The 24698-nt window shown below is 40.8% G+C and overlaps 1 protein-coding gene across 1 annotated transcript in view; it reads right to left on the bottom strand.

Annotated features, from left to right (window-relative positions):
- Positions 1–1602: 1602 nt before the first annotated feature.
- LOC308284801 (retinal-specific phospholipid-transporting ATPase ABCA4-like) overlaps positions 1603–24698 on the bottom strand; it is a gene marked incomplete at both ends in the record, with an annotated part of 130428 nt that continues 107332 nt past the window's right edge. The window contains 13 exons of the mRNA XM_080725528.1: positions 1603–1728; positions 3759–4008; positions 5660–5752; positions 8095–8198; positions 9297–9431; positions 12979–13120; positions 15412–15518; positions 16378–16440; positions 19327–19447; positions 20786–20915; positions 21837–21960; positions 23497–23644; positions 24496–24611. Of these exons, the coding sequence (XP_080581654.1) occupies positions 1603–1728; positions 3759–4008; positions 5660–5752; positions 8095–8198; positions 9297–9431; positions 12979–13120; positions 15412–15518; positions 16378–16440; positions 19327–19447; positions 20786–20915; positions 21837–21960; positions 23497–23644; positions 24496–24611 (1659 nt within the window). The remainder of the gene's footprint in view (positions 1729–3758; positions 4009–5659; positions 5753–8094; positions 8199–9296; positions 9432–12978; positions 13121–15411; positions 15519–16377; positions 16441–19326; positions 19448–20785; positions 20916–21836; positions 21961–23496; positions 23645–24495; positions 24612–24698) is intronic.

The raw sequence follows: 24698 nt of genomic DNA, 5'->3' as shown, positions 1-24698 counted from the left end.
CCTTCATCTACAATTGTTACAGTTTTATAAGGACGATTTTGTGGTGTTTTCCAGTTTGCCATTAAAACTGCAATAGATGACCTTTTTAAGTGAATAAAACATTATTGTGACCAATCAGTATGTAGAGCATGTTAACACTATCACAACTGTGGCGTTTTGTGTGTGTGTAGGCAGGTTAAAATCCCGGGTAGGACGTAAATGTTACGGATTGCAGCTTTAAGCCCAAGTGAAAAATCTGAGTTCCAGTGTTGGCTGACACATTATGGAATAAGCTGTCAGTGTATGAAAGTGATTGGGTGAGACATGACATGGCATACACAAATGAAACATGATGGCAGAGAAGTCAACGCTTCATTACACAACAATAAAATGGTTGAAAAGCATGGAGAACAACTCAAGCAATGGTGACAATAATAATACACAGGGGTGTCGCACCAAATTCTGGGCCCTGGGTACTTTAACTATTGAAAAACAGCAGATATACAAGCACCGAGTGCCACGCTGCGAGCTTGTAGATCTGCTATTTTTGTAAAGTCGGGGAAATGTGTGCAAATCTTTGAATATACGTATTTTTTAAGCTTACATTTGTAACTCAAATTTTGCTTCTGGGGGGTCCCTGGACCTAAATATTTTGAGATGGGGGTCCGTGGCCAAATATAATTTTGGGGGTCCTTCACATGAAAAAGTTTGAGCATCACCGACATAGAAACAGAGGTTTTTCAAAAAACCTTAGAAGGATTTGAAATTTGAAAAGACTTTCAAGATTTTTCAAAAATAGCAGATCTACAAGCTCGCACACAGTGAGCTTGTATATCTGCTATTTTTCAATAGCTAAAGTATAAAATAATTAAGGCCCCTCCACCTGGGGCCCTAGTAACTCAGTCCCACTTTAACCCCCTTGTGACGCCCCTGATAATACATACTGGAGAAGGAACGGACAGTGACAGTGACTCATCACCACCACCGGCATTCCTTGATGCTTCATTTACAGAGGGTGTGTATATCTGAAGTTGTGTGTAGATTTTCAAAAGATGACTATTCCTAAAGTGCTTCGATAGTCCTGTAAACATACTTTATGTACATATTCACAGATCTGACAGTCCATGTAGTCAGTCCCTCAATTGTACAATCCCTCATACCTATCTCTCTGTTATCCTTGTAATTTAAGGAACAAATCTATAGGTGTGGATTACAAAGAACAAATCCCTCTGTAAAGCAACTGGGAATGTACGTTATATTCTATTACACTATCCTTTTTGCTTTATAGGTCCTCTGTGCTGTAAAAAAAAAAAAAAAAGAAAAAGAAAAGGAGCACAATCATACAAAAATATATATAACCTCCAAAGTACTCTCGTCGTGGCTGGTAGTTTCTGTTCCATTTGTTCAAAAACACAATAACAGAGTGCAGAAATGAACACTTTGGCAGAGACCCAAGCCAGCCTCATTTCTTGTCCCAGTGTGTGTATGAGAAAGTAAAAATGGTTGTTTTCACCGTGACAAAACAAAAAGGTCTGTTTCCTGCCCTGCATGCTAAACAACACCATTACCATCTATAACATTATAGGCATGTCATCAAGTTTTTTCAGGGTCCATTATTTCTTTTCACTTTTTCCTCTCGACTGGTGATATCTTCTTGGGTGATATTTCCCGCCGCCCGCCACCTGCCCGCCGATGCAACACAACGTCGTCTTCTTCCCCTGCCTGCTGTTTGGCAAAGTTCACAAACACCTGCGATAATAAAACACACATTTCACTGACAAACCAGCCACAGGAACCCCTATAGCTTCCCTTTTCTGGGCATGGCATAATAGGTGAACATTTGGCAAAAATAGAACTTTTATTAGGTAAAAATAGAAGAACATTCGATGGAAATCGAAGTACATTTGGCGGAAACAGCTTCTATTTTTGATATTTGACATACAAAGTATATAGACGGGTTTCTTGTTTACAAACATTGAGACTAAATGCACAGCTGACTGTATCATGTAATCAATTCCGTCCAATCCCCAAACCTGTTGTTTTGGGGAGCGCTGGTTTCATTGGCTAATTTTGGTACGGACCCTGCGCACGCATCTAGTTTTATCAGTGTAACGTGGACCAGAAACCCGTCTATAGGGGTTTGAGATGTTTAACACAGTGCATGGAGTCTAAATACAATGTCAGCATCTCGCAGTAATGAGACATGTTGAACCCTGCAACGTACAGCGCTGTCATTTGTAGGTGATAAACAGGAAGAGGTGGAAGAAGACAACCTAGAGGTGTGCGTAGTTGAGCTGCAGTGCCCTCTGGTGGTCATTGACCTCCCAAGCACTACTAGTGTCCCACAAACCCATTACATGAACTGATTTTCAATTCCACCTCTCATTCTAACCATCACCCACATCATTCCACCTACAGTACATACAGTCAGTGGTGGAAACTAACTAAGTACATTTACTCAAGTACTGTACAATTTTGAGGTACAGTATTTCGGATTTTCAATACTTCTACTTCCTACTTCACTACGTCTCAGAGGCAAATATTGTACTTTTACTCCACTACAATTATTTGAATACTTTAGTTAATTTACTTTGCAGATTTGTATTATTATTACAAAACATGCATTAACCTCTACAGCCGTATACACTTTGGCTGTTTGAAAATACCCAATCTATAATTTTCAAAAGATTTCTATACATTTTGAAACCTTGAGATGTGACTGTTTCTGCATAATGAGTACTTTTACTTTTGGCACTTTAAGTACATATTGACGCCAATACATTTGTACTTTAAGGGTGCCCTCACACCAAAGTACCTATGAGAGTGGAATCCGCATTCCACCGATGCATTTCAATGAGAGTGAAGCGGTTTCATGCCAGCAGAGGATTTCTGCAAAAAACGCTCCCTTCTCATTGAAATGCATTGGCGGAACGCAGATTCCACTCTCATAGGTATTTTGGTCTGAGGGCACCCTAACTCCAGCTAATTTTGAATATCAAACGTTTACTTACTGTATTTCTACATTGCTGTATTGATACTTGTTTAAAAAAATAAATGCAAGTACGGTACTTCTTCTATGTTCCATCACTGCATACAGCATTGGTTCTCAAAGTGGATTTCAGGGACTCTCTAGGTTCTGTTATGGCAGGGGTGGGCAATTATTTATTCCATGGGGCCACATGAACAACAGAAAATGTTTGGAGGGCTGGGCCAGTTCTCCCCGCAAGATGTGCTCCCCTCAAACTAAACACACGGCTTTACTTCCGACTTAAGTAAATAAATACTTAGCAGTCCAATTTTTGTTGAAAACCCGGCATTCGGCATCGACTTCTTTTTTTTGCCACTTTAGCCATTTTTGATGGGTACGGTAAGACAGGTCGTCTTGACGTGTGAACAGGCTGACCACCTGCTTGTTATTGAGACAACATCCAATGATCACGCCCATGTGCTGATGTATGCATTGCGTCCATACCGTATGTACGTGAATAGAAAAAAAACGCAAAAATAGAAGAAATGCAACTTTTAAAATTAGAAAATGTGTTTATTTTGTAATTTGCCATTAACCCTACAAGGGCCGGTCAGAGTGAACCAAAGGACCGCATACGGCCCCCGGGCCACACAATGCCCAGGTCTGTGTTATATGGGGTTCTAAATTGACCCTTACAAGTCTTTAACTTTGTACAAATGGACCCGTCAGGGTCCATTGGGTTCCATTTGTACACTGTCAAAGTTAAGGGGAGACCTTCAAATGTCAAAGTTGGCATGTATATATACGGTACCTGGTCTAACGTTGTCTGTGACACAGAGTAGTCTTCAATGTTGAGCCTGTCTTTGTTGGCCACCACCAGCTGGAAGATCCTAGCCAGGGAGGAGGAGGCAATCTGGTACTGCAGCGTGTTGTAGTGCCTCTCTCTCTGGACGGAGCCAGGGAAGCTGCTCTCCATGAAGCTCTCGGCGGGGCCCAGGTCCGGAGACGCCCCCGGCCTAGCCGCCTTGATCTTCATGGTCACCACGTAGCCGTCGCCAAACCTGGACGCAAGCAGTGGCGTAAAGCAGTTGGTTCTCAAACGTTTTTTTTTGGGCTTCAGTACCCCCTTTTTCCTGATTGCTGAATCCAAGTATAACCCTTTTAATCGACAACAACATTTTGATTCGAAGATACCGACGTCAAACGTCCAGTTTTGATGTCAATATGTTGAAAATAAAAGTGAGTAGCCTATTGTTTTCTATTCGGTAACAGTTGAGCTAGTCAAAATTCGTACTGACTTCATTTGGTTTAAAGCTTTACAGAGCAGCATTTTCACATACATGTGTCAATGTTTTACCATTTTCCATTTTCTCTCAAGTACCCCTGGCCTGTAGTATCTCTACGTACCCCCATTTGAGAAACACTGGTGATTACATTTACTTAAGTACGGTATTTAAGTACAATTTTGAGGTATTTGAATTTCCAATACTTTTACTTCAACTCCACTACATCTTGGATCCAAATATTGTACTTTTACTCCACTTCATTTATTTGAAAACTTTAGTTACTAGTTACTTTGCAGATATAAAATCATAACATTACAAAACACACATTAAGCACTTTAGCCCTATTTTATACCTAGGATATTTGAAGATGGAAGATCTACAAGCTCACATGCGATGGGCTGTGAGCTTGCAGATCTGCTATTTTTATATTTTGTACTTTTACTTTTGGTACTTTTAGTACACTTTGATACCATACTTCCGTACTTTTACTTCCGTAAATTTTGAATTCAGGACTTAAAACTTGTAACAGAGTATTTCTACATAGCAGTATTGATACTTTTACTTAAAGGAGCTATAGTCAACCTTTTCTTGAAAAACGGATGCTAAAATAAAAAGAATGTTTCGAAAATATTTTATAAAAAAAATAAGCTTCATATATGTGTTTCTATTCATAAATGACCACAAAAAGCATAAAATAATCATGTTGGCCATTGTCAGACCCGACAGACCGACACTTTGTTTACATTCTAGTCTATAGACTAGGATGTAAACAAAGTGTCGGCCCTACAATGAAAAGGTTGACTATAGCTCCTTTAAAGGGATATTTCACTTTAAAAAAAAACTATTGGTCATTTTTATCATCTAATCAGGCTTTTGGGAACACCCTGAACAGATTTTAATTTTTTTAGATATTTGATGTCGGCTCACGTATTAGGAGGGTAGTATGAGTCACCGGAAAACATAATGGGTGTTTTTAGTGAATCTATCATGGTTAAAATGGAGTTCATGGGTGTGTATGGGGAGGGGCCCTGGACAGGGATGGCCTGGTAACATTTACATCAAATATTTTAATACTGAATGAAGCAAATTAAAAACGGTTCATAGTGTTCCCAAAAGCCTGATTAGACGATAGATGACCAAAAGTGTTTTCGAAAGTGAAATATCCCTTTAAGTAAAAACATTGAGTAGTTTTTTCACCACTGAATGAAAAGAAGGGAGAGCTAGGAGCAATGAGATCTGTGTAATCTTGTTGTAATCTCCCCCCCAGCTTCTAAAATTGTTGTAATAAGCAAACTGTGAAAAGTGCTGTGCTGAGCAACTCTTTGGCAACTCAGATGAGAAGAACTGGTACGTATCTTGCAAAATGCAAAACCAACGGAGTTATTGAAAAAGTATAGTCTACTTAAAAAAAAAAAAACAATCGTACTTGTATTTGAGATGCTGGATGGTGCCCAGACACTTAAATGTTCCATTGACCATGATGGCCAGACGTGTGCAAAGGGCCTCGCACTCCTCCATACTGTTGGAAAAGAAAAACAACAATAAGTTACGGGTTACGGCATGCTATTTCACATGTATGAGCACAGCTTTAAGGGTAAGAGTAATCACCCAATCTCCAATGAATCACCTCATTCAATGGAAAGTCGAAGAAATGGGGGTAAGGTTTATTGTCCCAGTGGGGACATTTGTCTTGGGCACAGTGCTACAGTATGTTGCTTCACATTATGTATGTATGTATGTAATACCATATATGTATGTGTATGTATATAGGGGAGAACGGGGTAAGATGAACCACTTTTTGCTTATGTTGCCCTGGAAGCAAGAAAAAGTGAGATGGCAGTAAATTCAAAGCATCTAGACATATTTTAGGATGTCTGCTATCATTTGAAACTATAAGTAAGTGTCTATGACAAAGGACCATAACAATATGACTTATTAAAAAAAAGTGGTCATTTGGTTCAACTTGCCCCAGGTGAGGGGTAAGTTGATCCAAGTAAAGTTGTAATTTGACCCACATGATATATTAAACTTTAACAGCTTAAACTTGAACAAAGAATGTATTTACTTATCAGAAATATTTTAATAACACATTTCCCTTTTGCAAATAGTCTTATTTCATTTCTTAAGGTTATTTAAACCGTAAGAAAAACTATTAAAACCAATTAAATAAAGTTTGTTATTCAGAACCTGGTGATTCACATAGTTCAATTTACCCCAAGGCATTTGGTTCATCCAGGGCCGTTTTTAGCTACAGGCGAGCTAGGCGGCCACCTAGAGCACCATCCTAGAGGGGGCGCCGAGGGGGCGCCGAAATGGAGGGAGTGGACCCAAACCAGCCCCAAACCGGCCCCAAACCGGCCCAAAACCGACTAAATTCACGCCAAAACCCGCAAAAATGGAGAGAGGCGCATTCGAGAGAGCTCGCATAGAATGCTGATTAGACGCGCTACGGCCCTGGGTTCATCTTGCCCCACGGCCTCCATTTTGACAAAACCTGGCTAATGCTCAAGGCTCATCTTTAGCTAAATGATTCACATAGTTTCATACATTGGGATATCACCAACATGCATGATATATAAGTTTAGACCTGGGTACATTTGCTTTAACATAAAAATCATTATACCATAAAAGTAAAAAAATTACTTCGACCATCAAAAAAAACTTTTTGGGGTAGAAATATGCTTTCCACTTTGTCCATGTGTCTGTCAACTCCACAGCCAGGTGGAAATGATGTTTGTGTTCTTATTTTAAGGTCAAATGACAACTTATGTGTATAGTTTTAAAGATAAAGGGGGTGGTTCATCTTACCCAGCGGTTCATCTTACCCCGTTCTCCCCAATATATGTGTATATACTGTATGTATACACAACTTCAGAAAAACATGAAGCGTTTGACACAATGCTAGACAGTTGCTTCACATGAAAAACATCTTACAACATAAAAGAGACATTTGACTATTCCTTTAACATACATTGAGAACATGAAGGCCTAAAAGATCAACTGTAATTATTATGCTGTTTATTACACATTGTTCTATTGCACAAAATATTTAGCATTAGATTTCAGCAGCTTGATGGAGGCTGGAACAAACGATATAGCTTCAAGCAGCCTGTTGTACATGTATGGTGAAAGCCTGACTATTTCACTATAATAAAAGCTCATTTGAGAGAGGATGCCGGCTTTGTGTCTTTTTCTCTTTCTCTCTCCTTCATTGTCTGTCTGTCTTTCACTCCTGTCTCTGCCCCCCCCCCGCTCTCTCTAACACAGATGGCTGTCCACCCTAGAGCCTGGTTCTGCCGGAGGTTTTCTTGACGCTAAAGGGGAGCTTTTCCTTGACACTTTTGCCAAATGCTTGCTCTCGGGAGGAGACGCTGGTTCTCTGCTCTACGTGGGAAGTGATTCCTCTACATCTTCTCCTGACGTATGTTGGCACTATAATGAAAAGGGAACTGAATGATACACCCATCAAATGTATGGCTTGGATATGAACTGTGTTCAGCTGTTGTGGGGTCACATGTGTATCATATCGTATTATAAAAGTTATTAATTTGTATTAGGGCTGCAATTATCGATTATCTTCCTAGTCATTATTCTATTGATGAATCTTTTCTTTTTAATAACACGTCGATGCTTTGTGAGCTTGTTGATTGGCTATTTAAAAAAAAAAGATGTGTTAAGTAAGTCAGTCAGAGATGCTTATTGTCGATATCAGGGGATGGCAAGCTGAGGTGGAACGCCACACCTACCATCAGCTCTTACCATAACCACTTGTCCCACCCAAGCCGTGCTATTCCCGAGCTACCCAGAGCAAATATATGTTGATTTGTTTGACTGACAGTTTGTTGCATCGCGTTTTAGTACCTGTGTGATGTCAGGACCACGGCCCTCCCATCCTGAATGACACTCATGATGGCGTTCCACAGGAAGCGGCGAGAGTGAGGGTCCATCCCCGTCGTAGGCTCGTCCTGAATAGACACACAAACAATATGGCGGTTCGGATGAAAACCTCACGTTGTTGCAGAAACCTCTTATCTCCATGTTTTGTTTTTTTCCCCCCATGAAATTAACAGCCTACTATCACACTACGGCATCACACAAAAGCTTCAAAAGTAGCAGATCCGCCAGCTCGAACACATGTTTACTTATTCATATTTTTTTGGGCGATATTATCAAACATAAATAATATTACCGGTAAACATACCACACATTTCCCCAAAAGGAAATGCATGTATTTAATTCAGTCAGGCCAGAAGCAGGGAAAAAACCTCCCCACCAAAGTGAATGACCAGAGGGAGATATCAAAAGCAGAGGCAATGAGGCATGGACACGGGTGTCACAAGGGGGGGAAAGTGGGACTGAGTTACCAGGGCCCAAGGTGGAGGGGCCTTAATTATTTTATACTTTAGCTATTGAAAAATAGCAGATCTACAAGCTCACAGCGAGCTTGTAGATCTGCTATTTTTTAAAAGTTGTGAAAATGTGAACAAATCTTTGAATATATGTCTTTTTTGAGCAAACATTTGTAACTCAAATTTTGCTTCTGGGGGGTCCCTGGAACAATGGAGGTCCGTGGCCAAATACATATCATTTTGGGGGTCCTTCACATGAAAAGGTTTGAGCACCACTTTTTTCAAAAAACCTTCAAAGACTTTTCACGATTTTTCAGAAATAGCAGATCTACAAGCTCGCAGCGCGGCACTCGGTGCCACGCTGTGAGCTTGTATATCTGCTATTTTTCAATAGTTAAAGCAAAAAAATAACGCAGTGAATCCTTGTACCCAGGGCCCATAATTTGGTGCGACACCCCTGGGCATGGATCCTCCTCGCCTGCAAAGCCAACCTTGCATGTAACATAATATGGGCACAGACATTCAGGGTAGGTGCCAGTCGGAGCCATCTCCTGCCAGTATATAAAGCATTTGAAGCTGGGATTGACTGCACCCATATGGCTTAGCATATGGACCTGTGGACCATTTCATTGACAAATCCTTGCACAAACCCTATAACAACCCAAACAATGGGGCTCCGTAGGGGAACAGGGTGTCGTCCATTGGCCAACTCACCAGCAGCACCAGCACCGGGCAGCCAATCATAGCGATGGCTGTGGAGAGTTTGCGCTTGTTGCCGCCGCTGTAAGTCCCCGCACAGCGGCCGGCGTACTCTGAGAGGCCAAGCTTCTGGATGCCCCACTCTGCCACCTAGGAATGGACAGGACATCAGGGACATGGACACCATATGAATGTGTATCTGTGTATTTGAATACTATACACTTAATACTCAGACTAAATATGACACAAACTCAATCCAATGTTCCCAATATTTGGCAAACTTCTCTTTTTGAAGCCTCAAGGAGAATGTAAACCTCTCCATTAACAAGATTTCATATATTATTTCCATCCATTCATCAACACTCTTCCATTAGTCTTGCCAGAGTTTAAGACAAGCTTATGATTAATAATGCAATTGCAATTTGCATCAGAAGCTGTCTGCAGGCTTGCAGTGGCAAAATGAATGAGTGGGGTCAATACTGTACAAAACGATGTTGTCCGCATAGTAATGGAGTACATAGTAATGGATCACAATTCAGAGAGCAGAGTGCAATATTCATGGTTTAAAGCAAAAATACAATTTCACAACTGAAAATGTTGTATGTGGGATTTGTGAAACAGTATGAAAGGAGGCTCCCACACCGGTGCGCCATAACACAGTTATGATGTTTTAGTTCAGTAATATTGTTCCTGATTCCTTCACCTGCCAACCAGGTGAAGGAATCAGCAACATGCTTCCATAGAAGACATGCTGGCTTCGATGGAATCCAAATGACTTTAATGAATATTATTAACATAGAGAGGACCCAAAATGGACCACTGTGGGACAACTTTACCAATCAAGAGAGCTGGATCTAACACCACCTACAACAACAGCCTGTGTTCTCCCTGACAGATAAATAAAAGACCAGCTGACAGAGAGAGATCATGCAGGCCAATAGAGGATAGTTTCTGTTATGGTCCACACAGTATCGAGACAAGAGCCTTTGAGAGGTTGATGAATAGAGCTGCACAATGTTGGTCACTCACTACACTAACCAGACTTTTCAATAGATTGTTTGCAACAAGTATTGAAGCTGTTAGTACTGTGACCTGGTCTGAACCCTGACTGTGTTGAGGTTGGAGAATAATGTATTCATCCAAGAAAGAAAATCAACTGAGAACTGACTGAATCTTGACTAAACAGCACAATTTTGATATTGGACGGTACGGTACTGCAGCGTATTGCACCATATTGCAGGAATTATGCCAGAGGTAAATGTTAGGTTATCATACAGGTTACGATAGCTTAGTGCAGTGGTTCTCAACCTGTGGGTCGGGACCCCCAGGAGGGTCCAAAAACTATTTTGGGGGGGTCCCCAGATGTTTAACTTAATGTTAACATTGTTTTGTCACTCAACAGTAGTGACAATCTAAGGACTTTCTAATACCTCTAAAATGACAAAATAAATATTGGTCAAATTGTCAAATATTAGAGGTCGAAATTTTGAAAATAGACGATCTACATGCTCACAACGCCTCCGTGTTGTGAGCATGTAGATCTGCTATTTTCACAATAGAACCGTGTTAAACAAAACGTAATGCCTCAACTCTTAGTGCTCGTCAGGGTGGGGGGGTCCCCAGTTAAAATATGATTATTTGGGGGGTCACGGCCTGAAAAGGTTGAACCACTGTCTTAGTGCACAAGCACTGTCTTAGGAGCTACAGATCAAGGATCCTCACCCATGGAGACTTAGTGCATAGTTGTGTCAGTGCATTTAAAAACTTCAATATGCAATGCATTAATTATGTGGTAACAATGAACTCTCTGCGGTGAGAGACAATGGACATTAAAGTTATTGTATTGTAGATTTAACCACACAATAAAGACATGCATGTTCAGCGTGGGGTTCCACACACACTCAGGGGAGCAGGGTAGAGATGCATTTAAAATCATCAATCATCGGGAATTTAATCAACCTTTCTGAGGGTAGTCTTGCGTTTGTCAGACGATCAGAGATCTCCACTCAGAGCTCACGACGCATTGCATCATAATAGTGTCTATTTTTGCTATTTATTTATTTATTTCAGTCATTTTGCAATAAGCCAGATCTGAATTTTTTGACAAGTATTGAGTATTTAAGTGGTTAAATATCTGAAAATACAAGCACAAGAACAAAAAAGGCATTAATTTACACAACACTGGTGATATTGCTGTCAAACAAGTCTATGAAGCTATCCATGAAAAGGTTTAATCTTATGTGTAAGTAGGGGGTCCCTGCTTCATGTCTCTCTCAGCTAAGGGGTCCTTGGGCTGAAAAATGTGGAAGAGAGAGACTGACTTGTTCTATTCTGAGGGTACAAAATGGAACTTTAGAAACTTTTCAAATATCAACGGGCAGACTTCCCTGGTGAATTAAAGCGGGTGCACATCCAGTCAGGATGAATATGAATTTTGGCGCTGGAATCATAGTAAGGGAAAATTAGCAGAATACCTGTCAAATCTGGGAATAAATTCCTTACCAAACAATTTCTTCACCAATGTGTTCGTAAAGGTGTCTAGTAACATATCTAACAAAGATTGAAATTCAACATCCCTAGGAAAATCTTTGTCAGCTAGGGTAATTCTGGGTCTCATTCACTTACATTCACTCATTCACTGTTATAAGGGGAAAAAAAATCACTCCCAAAAATATGCTTTAAGTGGGATGTGAGGGGTCTAACTAGGTGTTTTTAATTATTCTGAATCCATTGCAAGCATTTGTTTTGCACGAAAAACATCCCTTGGGCCAAAAATGGACCCCATGCACCTTGTGAAAAGTGATGACTCATCACTAAACCATCGTTTTTTTGCGTCTGATTTTGGCCCAATGAATGTTTTTCGTGCAAAATAAATGCTTGCAATGGATTCAGAATAATTAAAAACACCTAGTTAGACCCCTCACATCCCACTTAAAGCATATTTTTGGGAGTGATTTTTTTCCCTTATAGTACAGTGTATAGTAAGTGAATGAGACCCAGAATTACCCTAGCTGTCAAATATTTTGCTAGGGATGTTGAAATTCAATCTTTGTTAGATATGTTACTAGACACCTTTACGAACACATTGGTGAAGAAATTGTTTGGTAAGGAATTTATTCCCAGGGTTTTATTAAAATTCCCTGACTATCAGGGATATATATATATGTTACAGTACGTTTGGGTAACTCAGTACGTTCATTGTAAGAGCGCTTGTTTTGTCGTTCACCACCAGATGGCGACGACAGCCATTCACTAGTGAAGGCGCTGACGTCACTCGTTTGCGACTCTCTTTCTTTATTTACTAGCCTAGCTCGGCAGTGTTTAGCCCATAGCTTACTATGAGCTAGGGAGTGCTCCATTGTAGTCACTTGGACAGGGCGTTTATCGTGGGCTTGCCCAGGCCTTACGGCCTGGGCATAAATATAACGATTGCATTCACCACGGCTTCGTAACTCGCGCGGCCGGCCCTGGCCCGCTCTTCACGGCCACTCGCGCCTGCGGCGCTCGGGGGCGAAGAGCAGGACCAAGGTCCGCTGGCCTTCGCGCCGCTTGCAATGTCGTGGACAATCGAGCGGCTCCGCCTGGAGGACGTTGTTGTGGCGACCGCTTGTTCCGCCCCGTGCTGCACGGCGAGCGCTCCGTTTCTCGATCGTACTGTTTCTCCATCAAACCGTGACATATATATATATATACTCACTCTGGCGATCTCTGACTCTGGCACTCCTCTGAGACGTGCATACAGGTAGAGATGCTCGCGGCCAGTCAGGAGCTCATCAATAGCATCAAACTGTGGGCAGTAGCCCATGTTCTGGTGCACGTCCAGGATCTCTGACAAAATACTGGGAGACAAACAATGTCATTACTGTAAGTCCCCTCGTAAAATGACCCCTTTTATGCACAGCAATACTGTAGGTCTAACGTACATAATGTAATAATAGTCGGTGACCATTTCTATAAACTCAGAATCCAGGAGTTTAAACTAAACTTAACCAACTATTAAACCTAATGCCTAATCACAAGTTCACATTGATTGACTGAGTTTTGCACCTTTATCATTTGGACAGGTTTACTGTAGCTGAGTCAGTTGGACAAGTCATCCTCACCTCTCGTATTCCAACTCATCTCATCTCAGAACTCATCATAATTTCATCATTATATATCGTCGTTGTCGGGTGAAAACCTTGTATGTCCAAAACCGTTGGTTTTGCATTTATCATTTTAAAAATGATTTAAACTAGTGAAAACAGCCGATCTACAAGCACACAACTCCTCGCACCGCGAGGCGTTGTGTGCTTGTAGATCGGCTGTTTTCAATACTTTTGTGCGACGGCCTTGTATGATGAAGCAGTGCTTTACTTTGCGAAAAAACGTACAAATTTGAAACTTCGGAGATACAAGGTTTCTGCCCAACAACGACGATATCTAATATTTCTTCTCTCATCTCATCAAATCTCATTTCACAACAACAAAAGGGGACTAAATGATCATATTTCATCATACAGTGTATATCATTTATATAAAAAATATAAAAAGACTGTATAATAAGGTTGCATCTATAATGCATCATAAGCACATTTATAATGCATTATAGTGTGCTTATAAGCCATTATAACACTTGTTATAAATGTTTATAATCATTGTCACTTTACTTTAAGGTCTCAAAGGCATGCTATTGCGTTTTATTGATGTTTATAAGGCATTATTGCATTTCATAAACATATCATTTATAATGTGCTATGATACATTATAGCACTTCTCTGTGTGCCTTTATAACTGACTTTAGAGTGAAGTTATGGTGGTTATAATGTGCTGTTCCACTGAGCATAATAATGCATTACCAGCACTTATAATTCGGTATAAAAGTTGTTATAGGTTGTCGAACTTGTCGTACTATACATGATAATAAATATTTATAACAAGTGTTATAATGCCTTAAAAGCACATTATAAGGCATTCTAAATGCGCTCATAATGCATTATAGAAGCAACCTTAATATAGTCTTACCATATCATCTAATAATCATACCTCATCTCATATGTCATCTTGTCATCATACTGTACTGTATATCTTATCTCATAACTCATCTTAATGCCTCATCTAATTTAATCTCGCCTCATATGGTTGCTGTCGGGCAGAAACCTTGTATGTCCATGGTTCAACTTGTAAATTAACGTCCTACTACACCATACACAAGTATCTCACAGAAAGTAGAGAAAATAGCCAATGTACAAGCTCAACATGCGTCACTCACAGCTAGCTTGTAGATCGGCTTGAAGAAGGTGGAAGGTGAAAGTGGTTCAGTGTGTCTGTGGGGTTTAGGAATATTGAACCAATGGAAAGTCTTAACGAGAGCTTGTGACATTGGAACACTGGTAATTTTTCCTTCCCTCCCCCCCCCGTAGAGTAACTCTTTTGGACTTAGAAGGTTTCCACCTGACAGTGACAATATGTTATCCACAATCTAGTGGTTCGAAAAACGTTTTAGCTTGAGGCCCAAAAGAGAAATTAGACGATTGCCTGCGGGAGCTAAACTAGTGAAAAAAGCAGCTCACAACGTGTCGCTTTTTTTTTTTTATCTAAATTTTTATCCCATGATTTTGAAACCCATTTTTCACCCAGTGCCAATTATCTAATCCTGGGCGCTACACTCCCTTTGCCAACCTGGGGAGAGCAACACTATGCTCATGCATCCTTCTATGCATGAGCAGTCCAAGCTGCTTCTTTTCACCTGACAGGGGGAGTTTCCCTGGTAGGACGTAGCGTGTGATAGGAACACGTTATTCCAACCATTTCCTTTCCAGGGGCCAGGGGGAGGCAGTATAGAGACCAGGATTACTGCATGTTTTTGTGAGAGTACAATTTTACCCTAGGTGACACAGGGAGAACATGCAAACTCCACACAGAAAGGCCTTTTTGAAAACCCCACTTAGGGTATGGGCACTGATGACGCGGAGGAGAGAACACGCCCACAGCGCCCAGAGCGTCCCCAGCGGGAATCGAACCCAGGACCTTCTAGCTGTGAGGCTACAGCACTACCAACTGCCCCCCCCCCCCCCCCCCCCCCCCCCCCAAAAAAAGAAACTAAAGCTAAATGATTTTGATGATTTTGATGATCTTACAGTATCATTACCTGTATCCAGCTACAGTAGCCTCCCCAGAGCTGACGTCCGTGTCCCCAGTGAGCATTTTAAAGGTAGTGGTCTTCCCAGCCCCGTTCACTCCCAGCAGACCAAAGCACTGGAGTCAAAACATAAATAAATAAAATACATTAAATAAACATTCATTAGAGGTAATACACAGCTTTGTATGTACACAGCGTTCTGCATTAACAGCCAGCGTGTCAGCGAAGGGCATAAGTGCTTTATACGGGTCATTACATAACCAATATTCCAGTATGCAATAGTTAGATTAATGTGGTGATGAACTAATGCAGATGCAGATAACAACATACAGTCGCACGGTAGCCTTGGCTAATTTGGCACTACAACTCAACTTCATTAATTAGAATCAGTGTGCCTGTGAATATTGTCGTGCACAAACACACAGCACAGTGTAAAATTCTCAGTGTTCGTTTATCCATTTTGGAACTCTGAGAGGGTGCAAATGTAACCAAACACGGTTACATTTTGTTGTTGTCGAGTGAAAACCTTGTATGTCCAAAACCGTTCGTTTTGTTTATCATTTTAAAAATGATTTAAAATAGTGAAAATAGCAGGTCTACAAGCACACATGGTGCTTGTAGATCGGCTATTTTCACTAGTCTTGTGCGACAGTCGTGTATGATGAAGCAGGTTTACTTTAGGGAAAAACGTACAAATGTGAAACTTGGAGATACAAGGTTTCTGCCCGACAGTGACGATTTGAATAAAAATGGGGACGCTCTGCATCGTTGACATCATGCTCTTGAACGCGGCGCATGAATTGATTCTCAGTGTGTGTGGCCACGGACAGCTCCCCAATATCACACTCCACCGAATGAGCTCACAACACTACTCGGCAGAAATATGCAAATGTTAAGCATCAAATGAGGTAAATAAACGTGGTGTTTGCATGTGAATGGGGAGTTAGTGAGGGGTTTAGTCAGTGTTTAGCTTACCTCTCCGGCTGAGACACCCACACAAACCCGGTCCACCGCTGCCCTCTTCCTGCCCATGTACGTCTGTGCAGAGGAGAGGAGAGGAGAGGAGAGGAGAGGAGAGGAGAGGAGAGGAGAGGAGAGGAGAGGAGAGGAGAGGAGTCATCACAGCCATAAGCTTTACTTGTATTGCACAGACCTTTCTCAACACACATCAGGGTTCCCACACATTTTTACCAATTAATTTCCAAAACTTTTCCAAAACTTTTCCAGAATATTTGACCCAATTTCCAGGACTATATAACAATAACGCTTACTCCTATGCGCAATGCCCAAAGAACCGGCACCCTGACGAGCACTAAGAGTTGAAGAATTTTGTATTACACGGTTTTATTGTGAAAATAGCAGATCTACATGCGAGGCGTTGTAGCATTTAAAAAATTTCTGCCTCTATATATTTGACAATTTGGCCCATGTTTAATTTGTCATTTCAGAGGTATTAACACAATCAATAACCAAAGACAATGCATAGATATTTTTTCCAGGACCTTCCAGGACCCTTGACAAATTCCAAAACTTTTCCAGTACTGGAAAAATATTTTTCTAATTTCAAAATATTTCCAGGAATTTCATGACCGTGGGAACCCTGACACATACAAAGTGCTCGGCCGTCTCAAAAGCTATAACAACAACAACAACAGTAATTGTTAAAGAGGTGGCGCCATAGTTTTGTACTTTTTCCTGTTTTTTATGTGTCTATGGAGTTCACATTACTCTAATAAACCCCCATGTGTGGTTATAATATGCAAATATGTCTTCCCTGTGTATGTTTGGTGACTGCCTGAATGCTCAAAGGATCTGAGTCAAAAGGCCCCATTGAAATACACAGATTTAATGACATCATAAAATCATCCCCTCCCCCTTTTACAATACAGCAACACAGTGGATGTGGCTAACTTCAGCTGGGTCACCACCCACCTGACAACCAGACATACTTAATGAACAGATGGGTGTGGCCACTTTTAACACTTTCTGTACACTTTTTTATAATCACTAGCAAGACGCCTCAGGGCGACATGAGACCTGGTCGCGCCAATTCTTGGCTATCTGGCCAGTGTTGTATATCGGACCAGTTACCCAATCTCAACAGTGCCTGTTATGTCAGAACATGCCCATATATGGGCATTCCCAGATATGCCCTTAATATTGATGACACTGGGACAGGGATATCCATATATGGGCATAAAACAGACAAGGATGTAATTAATTTGCAAGTGTGACCTGGGAATGACCATATATGGGCATGTTCTGACATCACATTGTCGACTATATATGGGCATAAAATATATGGGCATAAATGGGACATGAAGTGTGATGTCAGAGCAGCATATCTAATTCTGTTAGGAGTGGTTCCCCTACATCACAGTGACATCAGAGCATGATGTCAGAGTGATGTCACAGTGACACGGAACCAATAGACTGTAAAAATGTGTACTGACTGACTGAAGGAAGGACTGACAGAGACCAGACAGACAGACAGACAGAGACAAGCTGTGACATTTCTCATGGTATAGCTGCGACCTTCGGTCACAATAATGATCATGTAGTGGGGGGGATCCTGGGTCCTTGAGGAGGGTCCAAAGACACTTAACATTTTTGTCCATTCGCAAATAGGCAATGCATTGTGAGCTTATGGATGATGGATCAGCTACTTTGGACATATGTTGATCTTGTCTTAAAGGATGGCTTCACCCATTTTCAACTTCATATAATTGGTTCTCACAACAACAACACAAATCTATTCGGCCTGTGTCTCATAGGAGGGCAGTGGACACTACCAGTCTTTAGTCTTTATTCCAGTGACAAGTCTGTCAGACAACAGCAATACACCCAACAAATACACAGTAACAGCAACACACCCAACAAACACACAGTAACAAACAACAACAATACAAAATGACAGGCAGCAGTATGCGCTCAGCGACGCCTGTTATTTAATGCGGCTATGATGCAGGTATCAGGCCTGGAGCGAGGCACTAAGCGGGGCAAGGTGGTGATTGAGTGGGTGTGTGATCTGTGCTGTGCTATTGAAATTGCAACGCTTGCAATGGCTTTGTTGTTTGTTGCTGTGGGGTTGGGTATGGGAAGACCAATTATCCTGGCAGCAGTGTTGGTTACTATGAGTGTGAGTTTTGTCCATTGAGTGATGAATAACATGTCAAAAAAGCAGGCGGGAAAAAAAAAATACAGCAGGATGGGCTGAATAAAGCTCTGGTACAAGTAGGAGGAGATGAGAAGCAGTGTTCATTCAGCAAATCTTGATTTAGTTTTAGTCCTATCCTTCTTTTGATTAACTTTTCATTTAGTTTTAGTCACATTTTAGTCAGTTGAAATGATTTAGTTTTAGTGATTAAATATATAGTTTTTAGTTGACTAAATCTACAGTTGCTTTTGTTGCCAAATGTGGCGGGCCTTGATAGCGTCGTAATGGCAGATTTGACATGCTGAAACGGTTTGCATGCTGAAAATAGTGCAACCAAACATAAAATGACACTTGTCTTTTTAGTTCTACTGGAACTCTTCTCCACTAGTCCCTCCTTTCACATTTAAGTCTAGTTTTTATTTGGGTGCTCAGGTGAGATTGATTATTTGCTTTGTCTTGCTGGCAATGTGAAGATGGTTATCCTCACACCACTGGGAGAAGTGGAATTCAACCATGTTGTGATAAGAACTTGTACTGTACAAGCTCCTGCAAATAGGACACTGATTCTGCAGCCGGAGTTCCCAGGTCCAAATTCAAGGGAGGCAAACAAACAGTAAAGGTCCTTCCTATTTGGTCACTGGCCTGCTTGATGATTTTCTGATTACACATTCCTATATGCAGTACAGTACACAGAACCATTCAGGTATAACATCCATTAGCATGTACTGTAACATAATAACAGACACAACAGTCAATGGTTTTACTACCTTGGAGAGGTCTTTGATCATAAGGATGTCTGAGTTGTCCTTGTCCGTGTAGATCCTCTGCCTCTCTGCTTTTACATCATCATCTTCATCTTCTATCACACCTCCAGGGGCGTTTGATAACCTGAAAGATAGCCCACATGCACTGATGAATGATATTATTGTCATATACATTGCCATGCAGTTCCAGCTGACACACGATACAGTGCAAATGAAGTCAGAATTCTGATTTGTTTACAAAAGTGTGTTTTTGCAATCGTTTTCAATGGGAATGGAGCGCTTTGTTGGCATTGCGAGGCTTTGCGCACGTTGAGCACACCTTGCGTTTATGCGTTCTATGCGCCAGGGCGCCTCCTCCAGTAGAGAAAAAAATCTACTTGAAGCAAATAAATGCAAATAAATCCCCTCTGTCAGATCGGACGAGTTGAGAGCTAGCCGTTCTGTCCACGAATGGAGATGAACGGAGATTCAATGGCTTTGAGCATGACGGAGAAGTTGGCTTTTGGCTGTATAGCTGCTGTATAGCTGTATGATTTTGTCACTTAAAAAAAACTGTAGCAAAGAAAACGTCGGTTGAACCGGTGAACAGGCAAAGTACACAGACAACTTTTGTGTGATTTGGGGCGGGAGCCTGAAAGGGAGATGACAGGTGTGTATCTGGTGGTTGCCTGGCAACATGAAGACTGCTTCGTTTTGTTCTGTAGACTGCTAAAACAGAGGCGTCGTGGCAGTGGTGTAGTACACTTACTGAGCTCACAATGCATCGCGACGCATTGTGAGCTTGTAGATCATTGGAAATACTCCAGTAAAGTAAAAATACCTCAAAATTGTTCTTACAGTACTTGAGTAAATGTACTTAGTTACTTTACACCACTGTTCTTTTGACATAGTGACCTCACCGACCTGAGCGCCTTCGTAGTAAAAAAAAAAAAAAAAAGGAATTATATTATATCCAAAATGACTTCCTATGCAGAGGGTTGGAGCAACATGCCCACATTGAGCAGAGGCATCTTGCTCGGTGCAAGTGCTCTGGACCAGTGGTTCTCAAAGTCTTTTGTGCCAAGGCAAGGACCCCCAAATTGATATATATTTGGCCGCAGACCCCATCTGAAAAGGTTTTGTGCCAGGGACCCCCAGAAGAGAAGGTTTGTGTAAAAAAGGGGGAAAACATGAGATTATTAAAACATACAGTCAAGATTTTTGAATTCCAAATTCAATTTTTAATAGCCAACGTTTTAAAATATGGATAAAGGGCTTCAAATGATTGTGATACTGTGTTAACACATTTTGGGGACCCCATGGAACCCCTTCAAGGACCCCTGGGGGATCCCGGACCCCACTCATGACTGTAAGTCAAATGTTTGACACATTTTGGTCACATTTGTCCCGAGAAGTCACTAGAGGCCGTTTGGGGGAGTGAGAGAGTGTGTTGAGCAGACAGATATTCTATCAGGGCCCTCACCACTGGTCCAGGAAGAAGCGGTACTGGATGAGTAGATTCAAGGCAAAATAGACGAAGCCCTCCACGGCCATGAAGGCCACATTCTTCCCCACAAAGTCCCATCGGAAGGGGTCCATCGCATGCTGCTCGCCTGGACAGACACACACAAATACAGTATGTTGGCTATAAATATAAATTCAAAATGACTGAAAATGTGCTGCCTACGACATGGCGAGTATGACGTGTTGATTTCTCATTCAATAAAAAGGCTATGTGGGGTTCAATGGGTGGCTGGATACACTGCGTTGTGTACAGCAATGCAAGGTTGGAGCAGAACTAATGGACCCTTTTCATGACAGTCTATACCGATAAATAGTTATATGTTACTTTCTTTCACAGGTGTTACCAATGATACCAATTAAGGCTGTGTCCCATTCAGTGCAGCCTTTCCAGTGAGCCAACATGTACAATAGCAGCATCCTGACTATTGACCTTAATGGAACACGTCCTTAATTAATATAATTGGTAGCATCTAAAATTACACAACAATGTCAATATGGTCTATAGAAGGAAAAATAAAACCCACCTGAATTGAATCTCTTAAATCTTTATCTCTTAAACTGAAGTTTCAGAGGGTATAACTGTTACAAACCCCTACTTATTATACATTTATTCTTTCGCTATCCTTTTCCTGAGCTACCTTGTTGCTCCCTTCATTACAAGTCAGATTCTTGTGCATTTATTGTACTGTATGAGTTTCTCATTCAGATTTAAACATAGATAGTTTATTTAATTGTATTTTATCTCATTCTGACATGAGATTTTAGTAATAAAACAGTAACTGTAGATGTAGATAATTATGGTATAGTTACATCAATACAGTGAACGAATGAACAATCGGAATTCCATACATTATAATCCATTTTAGAAAAGAAAACATTTCATGCAGTATCTCCGCATTATAAAGGATTGGCATTCTGAAAAGGTGTTTTTTTTTCTCTCTCCCCCAGCCGGGAATAGTTATGGTAATAATAATGATGCAATGAAGTGTAAGTGTCCCGTCAGCGCTTACCGAACCTTGCGTAGACATCGGTGACAGCCTGGTTCATAGCCAGGTCTATGAGACCACGCCCCAGGCAGAAGTGAGGGAAGACCAGGAGGCCTTTCTTCAACCACTCATTAAACACCAGCAAAGGCTGCTCAGTAACACACAAAAACACATGGCACACACACACCCACATGTAGTCACACACACGCACGCACGCACGCACGCACGCACGCACGCACACACGCACACACGCACACACGCGCACACACACACACACACACACACACACACACACACACACACACACACACACACACAATGATTGCAGACGGTTAAAACATTCATAGATTTTAGAATTCCAATAACAGTTTTTCACCCCAGGGTTTTTTAAAGCTGCACAAAATGTAATTGTGATGATTTAACCAACTTTTTAGCACAATTTAACTGAGAGACTAATCCATATTGCAAAATGAAAGGACCCAAGGTCCATTTCTAAACTCTCAGATTTTTTCTTTATACCAGGGGTCTTCAACGTTTTCAGGCCAAGGACCCCTTAGTTGAGAGAAAGATGGAGCAGGGACCCCCACAACCTTTTCATAGATTCCATATGGTGTCATAATTGTTTGACAGGACAATCATCAGTGTGTTTTGGATTCATGTCAATTTGTGTTTTCAGATATTTAACCACTTGAACCATCAATACTTAATAAACTTGACCTTTCACTCTGTACTTAATCTGCTCTTTTTCCCCTTTACACCAAACCTCTTGTAGATCTGCTATTTTTGGCTAAAGTTCTCAGAAAGTGGATGCTAGGGTTCAAGTGGTTAATATAAAAAAAGGAGAAAAAACGTTTCTATCACACAAAGATTTGGAGGACCCCCTGTAGTAACTCTGAGGACCCCCTAGGGGTTCCGGACCCCCTGTTGAAGACCCCTGCTTTATACTATGATCATATCTATTTATATCTTTATAAATCATTTAAATGTACACGCCACTGAAAAACAATTCATTCCCTCACATGATTCTTCTTCTTGCTCTTATATATATGAACTGAACTGAACTGTCCATAATGTACCATAAAATGTAAATAATGTGTGACAATCATCTGTAAGGCAGCATTATTTGCCGTTTGGACTCCACAACATTATTACAATTATTATTTAAGTAAAAAAATATATAGATGTATCTATTTTTATTCTACATCAAAATCTTTCTTCTCTTATGTCTGAATTTGTTCAAAAGCCTCAGGTGTGTGCCCAGACCACTCTCACCTTGTTGTAGGGGTGGGCGATATGGAAAAATACAATATCATGATATTTTCCCAAGCTGTATCACGATACACGATTTTATCACAATTCTTTTTCACGTTGGTTTTTATGGTTATTTTTCAAGGTACTTGACAAAAACTAGACTCTCTGGGTTCCTTTTGGGAGGTCTAAATTGAACTTTACAAGTATGTAACTCTGACAGTATACGAATGGTTTAAAGTTTGAGAACTACTGTTTTAGACCAAAATGCAGGTTTAAATTGAATTCTGGAATGAATCTCTGTATTAACGATTCAAACAGGATTTTTTATAAGGCTCCCTCAATTGTATCACGATATACGATATCTCTGAAAAGGCATATCGTGGAGACATTGTATCGTCTCAACGATAATTATCACCATATCGCCCACCCCTACCTTGTTGTTTTCGAACAGCTCCAGGATGAAGGTGATCGCGCTGCTGTTGATGCCTATAAACAGGTTGATGCAGGACAGAGAGACGTAGGCGGTGCTGGGGATGTTGAACACGTAGGACATGGGATACATCATGGGCGTCACTGACCACCTGAGCAGAGGCAGGACAAACACACCAGGTCAACACCATTTAGGCCTAGAATTATTGAATGCTTTAACCAGTGAAAAATAGCAGATCTACAAGCTCAAACTCAAATTTTGCTTCTGGGTGGTCACTGGAACTAAATATTTTGAGATGGGGGGCCGTGGCCAAATAAATAAAATTTTGGGGGTCCTTCACATGAAAAGGTTTGAGAACCACTCACATAGCAGTCTCTCAAGAACAGACTAACTGAGCTACATTTAAGTGAAAAGGACCTTTTCTTTGACGATGGCTAGCCAGATTGCTGACATAGAAACATCGGTTTTTCAAAAAATCTTAGAAGGACAAGGTCAAAATTCTAATTTTCACGATTTTTCTAAAATAGCAGATATCTGTGAGCTTGTATATCTGCTATTTTTCAATAGTTAAAGCATAAAATAATGATACACAATAATGTGTACCCGTTCTAAATGGGTCAACTGAAACTCTGCTGAACAGTTTTTATACACTATTAAACACATGGTAATCAGTATAAGAAGAAGAAGAACCAGTAATGTGGAATATTTATTAACTAATGTCATACTTCGGCCATTCTAAAATAACAGATCTAAAAGTTCACAGCGCGTTGCATTGTGCCGCATTGAGAGCTTTTAGATCTGGTTTAAAGTCTTGAAGATTTTGAAAATCTTTTTTGATAAAAAAGGATGCCATGATTAAAGTGGTTAGTATTTGAGCGACAGCATCCAATGAAAGCAGAACATAGTCCATTGTCCCTACTCCCCACAGTTATCATGTGCTACACTTGCAAACCATGCAAAAGAGAGGGTAAAAAATATAGAACAGTAGTTTTTAAATCTTACCCGTACAATAGGAGCAGTGCTATCAGGGCAGGCAGGTTGGTGGGTGACGTATAACACTTTTTGTCAAAAGCTACGAAGATACCCACCACCATTGCAGCACTGAGCGAGTAGTTAATCTAAGGGAGAAAGTCAATATTTAAACATTTAAATCATTGTACATTATTATCTATCTGTGAGACATGAAATGAAAATGAAAGAGCTAC

The sequence above is a fragment of the Nannobrachium achirus genome (genome assembly GCF_963921795.1).
Source record: "Nannobrachium achirus genome assembly, chromosome: 5".
Classification (NCBI taxonomy): domain Eukaryota; kingdom Metazoa; phylum Chordata; class Actinopteri; order Myctophiformes; family Myctophidae; genus Nannobrachium; species Nannobrachium achirus.
Note: the sequence above shows the minus strand (reverse complement) of the source record. Positions and strands in the feature narration are given on the sequence as shown.